The 13583-nt window shown below is 40.8% G+C and overlaps 1 protein-coding gene across 1 annotated transcript in view; it reads left to right on the top strand.

Annotated features, from left to right (window-relative positions):
• The first annotated feature begins 4479 nt into the window (after positions 1-4479).
• The window catches only part of CATSPERE (catsper channel auxiliary subunit epsilon), a 72082-nt gene continuing 62978 nt past the window's right edge, over positions 4480-13583 (top strand). Inside the window, exons 1-2 of the mRNA XM_058170968.1 lie at positions 4480-4503; positions 9913-9995. Coding sequence (XP_058026951.1) covers positions 4480-4503; positions 9913-9995 — 107 coding nt within the window. The remainder of the gene's footprint in view (positions 4504-9912; positions 9996-13583) is intronic.

The raw sequence follows: 13583 nt of genomic DNA, 5'->3' as shown, positions 1-13583 counted from the left end.
GCCTTCAGGTACTTTGGAAAATAGCTTGACCCCCTCCTCTCTGTGGCAGCCCCTCAAATATTGGAACACTGCTATCATGTCTCCCCTAGTCCTTCTCTTCACTAGACTAGTCATGCCTAGTTCCTGTAGCCATTCTTCATATGTTTTAGTCTCCAGTCCCCTAATTATCCTGGTTGCTCTCTTCTGCACTTTTTCTAAAGTCTCAACATCTTTTTTAGTGTGGTGATCAAAACTGGCTGCAGTACTTACTAGGGCTTTATAGAGTGGTATTAGTACCTCACTTGATCTTGATTGTATCCCTCTGTTAATGCAAGTTAAGGTTGCAATGACTTTTTTGGCTGCTGCTGCACACTGCTGGCTTGTCCACTAAGACTCCAAGATCCCTCTCACAATCACTGCTATTAAGCCTGGTTTCAGCCAGTTTTTATGTGTACTTTTGGTTTTTTGTACCTAAGCGTAGGACTTTACTTTTCTCTACATTGAATTTCATTTTGTTAGATAGGGCCCAGCGTTCAAGTCTGTCAAGATCCATCTGGATCTTGAGCCTATCTTCTAGGGTGTTAGCTATTCCTGCCAGTTTAGTATCATCCGCAAATTCCCCTACTATTCCCTCATCTAAGTCATTTATGAAGATATTGAAGAGTACTGGGCCTAAGATGGAACCTTGTGGCACCCCACTGCTTACTTCTCTCCATGTAGACTTAGACCCATTAAGGACTACTTGTTGAGTACAGTTGGTCAGCCAGTTGCGAATCCATCTGGTGGTGAAGCTATCTATCCCACTTTTTTCTACTTTACGAATAAGTAGGTGGTGGTGGTCTACTTTGTCGAATGCCCTGCTGAAGTCTAAGTATATTATGTCCATAGTATTTCGCTGGTCTACTAATTTAGTCACTGTGTTGAAGAATGAAATAAGATTGGTTTGGCATCATCTGTTTTTAACAAAGCCGTGCTTCTAGTTATTACTTTACTCGTTTCTAGGTCTTGGCAGATCTGTTTTTTTATTATCTTTTTCAGTATCTTTCCGGGTATTGGTGTTAGGCTGATCGGTCTGTAATTTCCTGGGTCTGTTTTTTTTTCCTTTTGTTTTGTTTTGTTTTTTTATGTTGATCCATATGCATTCTAAGAGGTTTTCGTCTTTGGTTTCATGCAATTCTGTAGCAATATAGTGGTCCTTTACATACAGTGCAACTCCACCTCCTCTTTTATGGGGGTCTGGTTTTTTTGAACAGTTTGTATCCTTCTATCAGTATGTTCCAAATGTGGGTTTCGTCCCATCAAGTTTCTGTTATTCCAACTATGTCGTATCTACCTTCGTGTATTAATAGTTCAAGTTAACCCTGTTTGTTCCCCAGACTTTGTGCATTTGTATATAGGCACTTGAGATCTTTATGCCTGACTCCGAGTATGCTTCCCATGTCTCCTATTTGGTATTTGAGTTTGTGTTCCTTCCCTTTCCTCCTTACTTCATTATTTGCCTTGCTTTCTAGGGGTTTTTGCTTGGAATTAGATCCTGGACAGGTCGCCCTCCCCCCTCAATTTTAGTTTAAAGCCCTCCTGATGAGATGAGCCAGTCATTTTCCAAAAACATTCTTCTCAGTCTTTGTGAGGTTCAACCCATACCTTGCCAAAAGTCCATCTTGGAGGTAGTATAGACCATGGTCCAGGAATCCAATGTTCTTTAGCCAGTGGTTCACTTCTAGAATTCTTTGTTCTCTTACTGGATATTGTCCTTTCGTTGGCAATACAGATGAAAAAACTACTTGTGCACCTAAATCCTTGACTTTCTTGCCTAGCTGCTCATGATCATTCAATATTGTTTTCAAGTCCTTTTTTGTGTCATTCATCCCTACATGTAGAAAGGGGTAGTAGTCTGTTGGTTTTATTATTTTGGCTAGGTTCTCAGCCACATCTTTGATTTTAGCTCCAGGGAGACAACATACCTCTCTGGATTGACTGTCTGATCTATAGATGGCAGGTTCTTTTCCCTTGAGAATTGAATCTCCTATCACCAGCACTCGCCTTTTTTTTCCTGGGAAGTTTGGCATATTTTTCTATCTATCACAGTAGCATTTGATGGTGCTACTTTTTTAGGGACATTTGATGGTGCTTCTTTTCTATGTGTCTGCATGTTTTCTTCTAGTGAGAGTCCATGATATCGATTGCTTAGCACCAGTGGGGCTGCATCAGAGTGGGTTGGTTTGGACACGGGTTTGTGTTTTTTTCTATGAGTGACATGTTTCCATCTGTCTTCTTCCTCTAAGAGGTCAACTCTTTTAGAAGTTGTTTGGTCATGATTATGTTCAATTTGGGCATATTCTTTTTGCAAGGTTTGAGGTTTCTCATTTTGTAGGTCGAGTTTCAGAGTGGTTAGAGTTTCCTCTAGATCCTTTACTTTTTCTTCTAGTAACTTGATTAATTTACATTTGGTACATATGTAGTTTGAGTATTCTATGGGCATAAGTATATACATGGAACATGTTCTGCAGATCACAATGGTATCAGTTTCTTCTTCCATGAGTGGATTTACAAAAAATTGAGAGTGAAAGTGTAGAGGGTTTTACCACAGATTTTTAAAAGGGGGAAATGTCCAATTTGGGATACAGATGTTCTAACAGATCATTTAAAATTTAAAATTTGGGGGACTCAAGTCTAGCTTAAGTTTAAGGTTCTAACATTTAAAGAATGCCTAGTTTAAGGATTTAAAGTTCTATAGTTCAAATTGTCTAGTTTAAAATTTTAAGGTTCTAGCAGATCATTTAGATTGTCCAATTTTATTTTATTTTTTGGAGTTAAGTGGACTTAAGTGCGAGGTTCATTCTTAGCCAGTACTGGAATTTTCTTTGATTGTCCCTTCCTTCTTGTGATCCTTTCCTTCCCTGCTTTCTTGTGGGCTTGATTTATCTTTTACTTCTCTGCCTTTATATGTTCCGTACTTGCTATTATCTACTTGCCTTTTTTTCTTTTGCTTTGTGTCCTGTGTTGTCTTTTTATCCTCCCTTCCTCATTGCTTTTTTCCTGCCTCTAGCAGGTATTCAGCTCTCCCTGCTTTTTTCAGTTTGTGGCTCCCTCCCACCTCGCCGGTTGGTCTGCCATGCTGCTCTGTTGCCATTCTCAGTCACTGGTTCACTGAACCGCTGTGCTGAAATGCTCCACCAAGACTGATAGCCTCCAGTTGCACCGATGCTGTCCCATTGCTTTCCATGCTCCTCTCAGCTCTGCTTTGTTGTTCTGCTTCTTGCTGCCGGGTCTCCCCTCTGCTGTGCTGCCGCTGCTCATGGTTCCTCAGCCACATGGGTCCTGTTTGCGCTGCTTCTCCCAGCAACAGGGCCGCTTGGATGGCCCATGGCAAGCTCGCCTCTTGTCTCCTCTCCACAGCCAGTTGTCCTCCTCCCCTGCTCCTCTCTGTTTCTCACCAGCTCGCCTTTTCCTTCTCTGCCAGTCATTGCTTTGCCCTCTGCCTTTGATCTCTCTGCCCCATAGCTGGGCCCCATTTGCTCACTGGCTCGTCTTGTTGTTCTCCGCCCATCGTCTCCACTCACCTCGCTTCAATGGGCCTCCGTGCTCTTCGGAAGGCCTCTTGGGTGCAGCTGAGCTTCTCTCAGCAGGCCAAGTTTGCTGTGAATCGTTTTCCTCCTATTTTGCCAGTCTTTCCTCTCCTTTTCCTTTCTCCACTTATTTTTCTTTCTCTATGATTTATTCTATGATTTGTCTTTCCCTCTCCACCACTCCTCCTATCATTTATCTTACTTTAGTAGCAACTTTTCTCTTCTTTTAACTCCCTGCAATGTAACTATGCTCCCTCCGTTGCCGCCATCTTAAAAACATTTTGTGTGGTTTGTGTGTGGCCTGCATTCCTGGCATTCCTCCTGACTGTTTGAATTAGTGCCGTGCTACTGTGTGCTTATCTTCCCTGCAGCCCTGCCATGCTTGCCTGCCTTCCATGCAGCCTTCCCAGCGGTCCCCCATGCCTGCTTGCCTTCTGAGGTCAGCGTCCAGCCCAGCCCAGCCAGTGGGTGGGTGGGCAGCCTTTATTGGAAATACAGACACTGCACTGGAGCTGATAGGAATGGAGGCAGTGGTGCTCCATGAGGGCAGGTGGATATCCTGGGGCTTCTGCACATATGCACCACATGTGCAGCACCAGGAGGTCTGCCTGCCCTCCCGGAGCGCCGTTGTTCACTTTCTTCCCTCTCCTGTCTTGAAAGGAAAGCGAACGGCGGCGGTGGTGCTTCAGGAGGGCAGGCGGATGTCTGCAGCCAGGCAGGGAGGAAGGGCTGCAAGAGCGGCAGCCCCTTCTAAGTGCACTGCATGGAGGCAGTGGGCAAGGCAGCCTCAGTGTGTCTGTTGCTGGGGAGGTGCAGCAATCACTCAGCCAGGGCAGCCTCGGCGGCGGCTACATCAACCTTTCCACCCATGCCATGTCTTGCTCCAGCCGGCCGTGCGACTACAAGTGCGGCAACCCTGGTTTTCACTAAGATGAAGGGTTACCCACACTGCCAGGTAAGCAATGCCACCCAGGTCAAAGGTAAAGCACCATAGGCTCCATGGTGGCACAGCCGGGCCTGGCCCTCTCCCCGTGTGAGGGCCTGCTGCATGGCCAGCTGGCAGCAGCTTTCACACCTCTTGCTCCTCTTCTTCGCTGACAGAAAGCCACGCCATGGCCGAGCCTCCTTCTCCCAGAGCGCTGTACTCTGTGGGCCAAGTTTCTGGATTGGTGCCGGTGGTTGGCCAGGCCAATCTGCAAAGAGAGTAGGCAGATGGCCGGGTGGTAAACCAGTGGGCTGCTTCGGAGCCCCAAGCCCCGCAGAGTCAGCCCGGGAGGCACACAGGCCCGGGTGGAAGGTGGCCTTTTCTGCAGCATCTCCCTCCCCTCTTTGGATCATCCTGCAGGGGGGGCTCTGCCTTTGCAGAAACAGGGCAGGAGGTTTGTATGGAGGATTGGCAGGGGGATGCGCAGCCTTCCGGGATAGAGAGCGGGGCAAGAAAAGGCTCCAAATTTCACATAGTCAGTCAAGCCAAATGGTGGAGGGAAACTCAAAGTGTTCAGGCTTCAGAAGGGCAGAATATGCTTAAGAATGTAAAGCACCGAGACGTCCACCTGCCCTCCACCAAGGGCCGCCCGCCGTCAGCCTTACACTGTATACACTTACACTGGCTCCATGGGGATGATGGGCATGCTGAATACACCAGTGGGGGATCTAAAAGGTAAGGCCAATGCTGGCGGCAGAGTGGTGGTGGGAGGGAGACCCGCTGCACTCAGCCAAGGAGCTGCCTCGGGGGGGTCATGGCAAGGCTCCCTAGCCTTTTAGGCCTGGTGAACTTGGCTTCCGTGGGGCCTTTGGGTGCCTGCCATCCACTTGCCTTTCCCTCTACCTCAGGTTCCGCTACCTACATCCAGCCCATGACAGACACACTGCTTCCAGGCTGGGCCGCCCTCCCTCCTGGGGCACGTCTTCTTTCTCCCGCCGCCGGAAAAAAAAAAGAAGGAAAGAGAGGAAGGAAGGAAGAGAGAGAGAGAGAGGAAAGAAAGAAAGAAAGAAAGAAAGAAAGAAAGAAAGAAAGAAAGAAAGAAAGAAAGAAAGAAAGAGAGAGAGATAAAAAAGAGAAAAAAGAAAGAGGAAGAAAGAAAGAGGAAGAGAGAGAGAAAGAAGAAAGAAAGAAAGAGGAAGGAAGGACCACAAACCCTGGCATTAGACGTGACTTCAGAAGACGTAATTTAGGGCTGCAAGGGATCTTGGAGGTCATCTAGTCCAGGGGTTGGCAACCTTAAACACTCACAAAGGTCCTAACCGGAAGCCCCACATTCAGTTCTGGAGCTGACCGAAAGTCCAGTTCCCCCACTAGAGTCTCCTCCTAGTGTGGTGCCCTTTTTTCCTCTGCTGAGCAGAAGTCCAGTTCGCCCACCATAGAGTCTCCTCCTAGTGCAGCATCCTTTTTCCTCTACCTGCCCTAACTGAAAGCCCTGTCAATTGTGGAGCCGACCAGCAACAGGGAGCCGCAGCAGGGGGATGAAAGAGCCACATGTGGCTCCAGAGCCACAGGTTGCTGACCCCTGATCTAATCCAATCCCCTTGTACAGCAGGAAACCTTACATTGTTTGGTGCCTCTAACAGAGAGGAAAATTTCCAGAAAGGAGGAATTTACTAGGACAAGGCTGCCATGCAGAGATAGTCCTTGATTTATGACCACAATTGAGCCCAAAATTTGAGTTGCTAAGCAAGAGCGTTGTTAAGTGAGTTTCACCACATTTTACTCAATCCATGACATCTCCTGGTTCTAACGGTAAGTGATGTGAGTGATGTCAAGTTGGCTATGCCCACCCAATCACATGACCACCAAGCCATGCCCACAGCACCGATAGGAAATTTTTTTACCACTGGTTATAACTAATGTACCAGTTATTCGTTGAGGCAGAAAGAGGATGACATGGTGATCCTTTAACAGTAGTAAGAAATCTCAGAGCTAATAAGAATAATTTATTTATAGAATGGCGAGATATTTTGTAGTTCTTTTTAACTACAGTATAATAAAGATTATAAAAGTGGTTTGACAACTATCATTTCTTTTTTAAACATCTAATTCTAAACAAAGCAGCTCTATGAAAAAAGATATGAGATAGATGTGGATTACCCTTCTTTTTGTAATAAACAGATGATTGTGTGCTTAAACTAATTGTGTAAATCAGCATGCAGATCAGGGCATTGGCGCCTTTCTTCCCTAAAGAAGCACATTTTTCTTTGTTTTTGAAATAAGAGTGCATTCCCCAATATTTTCAATTAATTTTCCCACTATTTGAAGACAATACAGCTAATATCAAATATACTCAGAGATATTTAAAACAGTGGGTAATTATATTAGGAAAAAGTGCTCTAATCCAGCGGTCACAAACTGGAGAAGATTTTGGTGGTCCCCAGAAAAATTATTTGCATTTTTTATATTGCGCTAAATCAGGGGTCCTCAAACTATGGCCCTGGACTGGATACATGCAATGAACACTTGTGTTGCTGCAGAGAGTCTTCCTCTTCAGGGTCTTTTTGTGTGGGTTGGGGTCTGCTTCAACCTCCTGGTGTGGGGCTTTGGGCAAAGGTTGGAGGGAAGTGCTGCTGGTGGCAAAGAGCCGGAGGGCCTTGTTCCAGTGGGACTGCATCATGGCCTGGAACAGGCTGACCATCTCAGCCTGCTGAGCCTCTAGGCACCGGTACCTGGCCTTGCACTCTTGCAGGTCTTCCCTCTGCTTGGAAAGCCTATGCTCCTAGTCCTCAGTGAGGTGCTTCTGCTGAGCCACCTTCTCGGTCAGATCCAATTTGAACTGAGCCAGCTGTTTTGCCAACTCTTTCTCATGGTGGTTGCTTAGCTCCAACAACTGCTTCCTGTTGGAGCCCTAAGGAGCCCAGGCAGGCACAGGAGTGGGTAGGAAGGGAGGGGTGAGTAGAGGCCAGTGAGGTGCCCCTTGATGTGAGTGACATCAAGTTGGTCATGGCCACCCAGTCACATGACTACCTAGCTACACCCACCCAGCCGGTCATTAAGCAGATCATATTAGTGGTCCACGGGATTTAAAATTATGAATTTAGTGGTCCCTGAGATCTGAAAGGTTGGGGATCCCTGCTCTAATCTAGTCTGTTTTTTGCAGTTATACAGGGCAGATGATTTTTTAAAATATGGTTTATTGAATAAACATAATCCATTTAAACCATAGTGTAAAAGAAACAGTAATTAGTTCACACAACATATTAAGCTGAAAAACCAAGTATTATATTAACATAACATTAAGTGAAGTTCTTTATGTGTGTTTTGTACTGTACTTTCACAAAATTGCAGAATGCTATAAAACAGCCTTACTTTCAGCATTCTGAAATTACATTAGTTACAATATTGGAATTTAGCAAGCTATCAGGACAACTTTATAAATAATTATGTATTATTCACTTAATTATGATTCTCCCTCCTCCCCCTTGGTTTAGGTCAGAAAAAACAGAACTGGTTTGTCCAGTTACTGGTTCTCATAAGATTCAACCAGTACTTACAGCTGCAGTAAGTTTTCAATTATTTCAAAATATTATGAACACATATATGACTATATAACTGTGTTGTGTTTTTATGATGAAACCAAAGGCTCTGAAATGAAAGAAATCATAAGCACAAGTAGAATTATATTTATTTATTATCATGGCTGACAAAGTTCTACTCTCCTGAAATATAAATGGCTATTGTTTGGTGACAGAGATTGTTTTGAATGTCTTATTAAAAGATCTCTGCTTTATTGAGAGAAAACAGGCAGCAGTAGGTTATGAATGTCAGCAGTAGGTTATGAATTTCAGTGCTACAGAATTGGCAGATTCATGCTGCAAAAGAAGGGAAGGAAAACTTCACAGTTTTATTATTTGAGGTTGAAATTCTTTTTACCGATCCAGTAGAACTAGTGATGGAGGCTAGGCATCTTTTTGGAAACAACAATGACAATAGTTCTATCAGAGGAGTGAACTGCAACATTTCCACTGTTAGCACATGTTAACAGAAGTGGAAATATCCAGTATTCATTGCACAGAAACCATTGTCCTTAGTGAAAAGAAAAACAGTAGCAAAGAAGATAGCATCCTCAACTAGGACACCTCAAAAAAATTAAAATTGTTTTTGTTTGAAGTGGTTCAGTTTTCATGTTTCATGATGTAATTATTGAATTACCATTTTACCCTATCAGGCTATTTTGTCTATGATCTGTCTAGTGATCATTCTCTGACTGGGTTAAAGTAGAACTATGTGTTGTATAAACAGTTAAATTCAATCAGCACTGACAATAAAAGAAAGTAGTTTTTGATCAAAACAACCCTGGAATTTAGGGTTAGGTTAGCTCTACTACTAACCAGAGATGGTGCAGCATTCTCTAGAAACTCCCCACTCTGGTTTTATTTTTCACCAGTTATGACCATACATAAAATTTTCTCCACTCCCCAAAATTCACAGCTCGAATCAGTAGTAATAGTTTTTGACTAGACTTTGTGGAAGGTTCCCAGATATGACCCAAGTAAAGGGGAATTTTTATTGTAGACAAAAAATAAGAATAATTCTGCTTCTTATTGTGTACTTTACCAGAATTTGCTCCAATAACTAGGTGCCTGCCTGCCTGCCTGACGGCCTACCTACCTACCTATCATCCATCTGTCTGTCTGTCTGTCTGTCTGTCTGTCTGTCTGTCTGTCTGTCTGTCTGTCTATCTATCTATCTATCTATCTATCTATCTATCTATCTATCTATCTATCTATCTATCTATCTATCTAAAATTTCTACACCGCCCAACTCACCTAAGTGATTCTGGATGGTTTACGAACAAGATAATAATATAAAAACATGTCTAAAAGCACGGTCAACAATAAAATTAAAAATAAGGTTAAAATTTACAAGTTAAAAGTAAGAATCAAAATTTAAAATTCACAAGGCTAAAAGGTTAGCAAGGTGGAGGGAGTGCCCTCAAGCCACCAGCCATCCCTCTGATTATGACCCTATTAACACAATAAGAAGCAGAATTATTATTCTTCCAGTGTGATTAAATATTGCACTAGCAATTGCTGATTCCTAACCAATTTGTTATGCTTTAAGACATTTAGAATATTTTCAGATGTTTTGCTCCCGAGGCAACTCTTCCCCATATTTATTAAAAACCTTGTATTGTTTTTTTGGTTTGTTTTGGTTTTATATTTTAGTTTGTCAAGACTTTTTGAATTTTCCTTGTGATTGGTCACAACTTCAAGTTTTGCCTCATATGCAAGTATGGTTTTGTAATTTATACCTTCATCCAGTTCAGTTATTTTTATAAATATGTAAAACTATATCCCTAACTATGCATAAGAAACTTCTTGGATAACTCTGATACTATGAAAAAAGAAATAATTTGTATTTTTCCTTTTATAGACGTCTGATGATGAGGCACGCTACTTATCTATCAAGGCAGATATAAATTGTTTCTCATGGTATATTTATCAAGAAGAAGACAGGTAAAAAATACCCACACATTTGCACTTCTTTCTATTTATATATCTTCAACTATGGCTGCAGTTTTGAATCTAGAGTTCTGCATTTCTTACCCAACAGCAATTATGCTGACTTCAACAGGCTGCTTAAGAATCAATCATTTCAAGATAACATTAATACTTTTTTTTGCAGTGTAAATCAGATTTATGTTTATAGATGTTATACAATAGTACTTATGAGTAGGAATATAAATTTGGTATTTAGGACTAACTGAAAACACTGAAAGAAATATTTCTATAACGGTCCATGGCATTAGGCTAGAAACCAGGAGTTGGGTTTCCACCTTGGGCACAAGGCCAACTGGGTGATTGGCCCAGTCACTTTCTCCCATCCACAGGAAGGAGACAATGGCAAACCACTTCTGAAAAATCTTGCCAAGAAAATGGCAGTGACCTCTCCTGTCAGTCTCCAAGAATCCAAGAATCCAAGATTGAATAGAAAAAAAAACATAAGTGGATGAGTGAGAATATATATTTGATATTTAGGACTAATTGAAACCATTGAAAGAAATCTTAACCATTCCCATAATAGTCCAATATAAAAACTAGTTATCTTAATTATATTTTAATTGAATATTATTTCTGTCACTAGGAGAATTGAATTAATGCTGCTAATTATCATTGAATATATATTTTACATACATTTTTCATTTTCATGTATTTGTTTCAAATATATAGAAGTGCTTAACACAAAGTGTGATGAAGGAAAGATTTTGTCCTCTTTCATGCTCCTTTCTTTTCTAGCTAGATTTCTAGTTTTCAGTTTTAGCCTCTGGACATCATTCAACACAGCACCTAGCATTGTTTAAACAGGTGGTTTGACCTTGGATGTCTCCCCAGAGCCTTCCTGTGAAAAGCAGAAACTTATCTAACTCTCCTTCCCTCCATCAGAGGCGATTTTTCTATAGAGAGTTGACAAGAGAATCAAAATGAGAATTTCTGTCTTTTTTTTCTTTACAGAAAGCTAAATGGGTTGTAGGCTTGCCCCCTCTTCTGGGTCACCTTACCATTGGGATATACTAATTAGCTTTCCTCTTTCTTTCTTTCTTTCTTTCTTTCTTTCTTTCTTTCTTTCTTTCTTTCTTTCTTTCTTTCTTTCTTTCTTTCTTTCTCATCTCCTCTTGCAATGAACACTACTAACAGGCTGCTGGTGTATAGGGATACATGCAGAGACACCAATAGTGGGCTTCTCTCTATCTTCTCCTTACTGCCACTTAGTTACTCATAGCTCTGGCTGGCTTAGTTAATTGCAATGTCTCAACAGGTGGTCTCCCATGTTTGCCATTTACTGCCAAACAGGATCGCTATTTGGTTTCTCTCTGCTTGTTATAGTTTCTCTGCTGTTGGTAAGAGAGTTGGTTCCTATGTTGGTAGTTCCATTTATCATTGGTTAATTAAACAAGCCAGTCATTGTCTCTTGATATCTTGTCCCCATGTTGCTTGGCATGGCTGTTGCCTCAATCACTTTGACATGATTGAAGCTATTGCTTCAATACTCAGCCTCTGCATGGATCCTTCAGTTGCTTCGCCTTCTGGAACCCATCAATTTTGTACTGGGTCTTTAGTTTCTTTCAAAGTCTTGATGCTTTGGTAGTCCCCTTCAATGAATTCTGCAATTCTCTGTTTGTTCTTTTCTATAATAAATTTTCAGCTACCAATTTCAAAGCTTTAACTCCTTCATGGACCCCCTTTCCAAATAAGCACTCATGCACTTATTATTGTAGAACACTTCTGAAAATACTACAAAACAATTTTCATGGTAGCAAATTCAACAAACATTTAAATTAAATACATTTTCAAAATATGGACTTTAAATTCTTCTTAGATATTTGCATTAGATATTTATTAAATAAAATTCATATATGGACACACACACAAACACACACAGATGCACTATTAGAATCTTCATACCACTTAGGAAACACTTTAATAATGTATAATTTCTTAAATATTTAATTATGTTTGCTTTTAGAAAGAAATTCAACAATATCTTGTTCGTATGCTTTACATTATTCATAAAATTCTGTTGAATAGTAAAAAGCATTTGTAAATTAAAAACAACACACACTTTTATATACACTTCAATATATGGATTTCTCTTGCCTCCCTTATGAACACAGCACATGCAGACCAAGTAAGTTGGCATTCATTTATTAGTCTATGCTGTCAAATTTTCTGCAGATGGCAAAAGCATCAAAATATTTACAATTGTTCTCAGTCCAATTTTTTATTTATTTTTTGAATATTGTGGTATATTTCTTTTCATTGCTTTGAGTTTTTAAAATATATTTTATTAAGAATTTTAATTATAGTAATAAAAATTAATACAAATTAAACTTAGAAAAAGAGTAAATAATAGAAAGAATTGCAGGAAAAGAGAAAAAAGGAAAAGAAAGAACGTAATAAAGAAAAAGAAAAGAAATACGTAAAGAAAAGGGTCCTTGAGTGGCTCAGACTGCTAAGACAGTCTGTTATTAACAGCAGCTGCTTGCAATTATTGCAGGTTCAAGTCCCACCAGGCCCAAGGTTGACTCAGCCTTCCATCCTTTATAAGGTAGGTAAAATGAGGACCCAGATTGTTGGGGGTACTAAGTTGACTTTGTATATAATATACAAATGGATGAAGACTATTGCTTGACATAGTGTAAGCCGCCCTGAGTCTTCGGAGAAGGGCGGGATATAAATGCAAATAATAAAAAAAAAGAAATAACTTCCAACTTTCATCGCAACAAATACAAATACATTTAATAACTATCCACTGCATAAGATTAAACAAATACCTGTTCATACCAAATATGTAAGCAAAGCTATAAAACATCACATTTTCAATCCTGGTATCAGCAAAAAGTCCAAAAAGTGTTGCCAGAACATTGCCAAAAAAGTTTTATTTTAACGTTGATCAAATAAATCAGTTTTATATTCCTTCCTTTTATTTCTAACAGAATTAATCTTAAATTCATTCAAAAAAAAATTGTCAGCAAGACTTTGAAACTAAAAATGGATCCAGACAAGATTGTGATTTCTTATGATGTGACTTCACTCTTCACCTTCATTCCAACAACTAAAGCTATCACAGTAGTGAAAAAATAATTGTGTTCAACTGTGTTCCCCATTATGGCTGATCTCTACATGGAGAGGTAGGAATCAAAGTCCTAAACAACTTCATACGAATTCCACTCACTCACAAGAATAGCTATATCGACAATACTTGGGTCAAGATTAAAACCCAGGAAATGGAAGCCTTCACCCAAAACATCAACTCTGTGGACAGATATATTAAGTTCACTCAGGAAAATGTTAAGGAAAATAGTATGGCCTTCATGGATTGTGCAGTACACATTAAGAAAGACAGAAGCCTTAATATTGAAGTTTAAAGAAAACTTCCACACAGAGATTTTGATTCTCACCTTCCACTAGAACAGGGATCCCCAACCTTTTGGACTTCAGGGACCACTAAATTCATAATTTAAAATCCCACAGACCACTAATATGATTTGCCTAATGACCAGCTGCGTGGGCATGGCTAGGTGACCATGTGACTGGGTGGGCATG

Source organism: Ahaetulla prasina, chromosome 1, assembly GCF_028640845.1.
Source record: "Ahaetulla prasina isolate Xishuangbanna chromosome 1, ASM2864084v1, whole genome shotgun sequence".
In the NCBI taxonomy this organism is placed as follows: Eukaryota; Metazoa; Chordata; class Lepidosauria; order Squamata; family Colubridae; genus Ahaetulla; species Ahaetulla prasina.
Note: the sequence above shows the minus strand (reverse complement) of the source record. Positions and strands in the feature narration are given on the sequence as shown.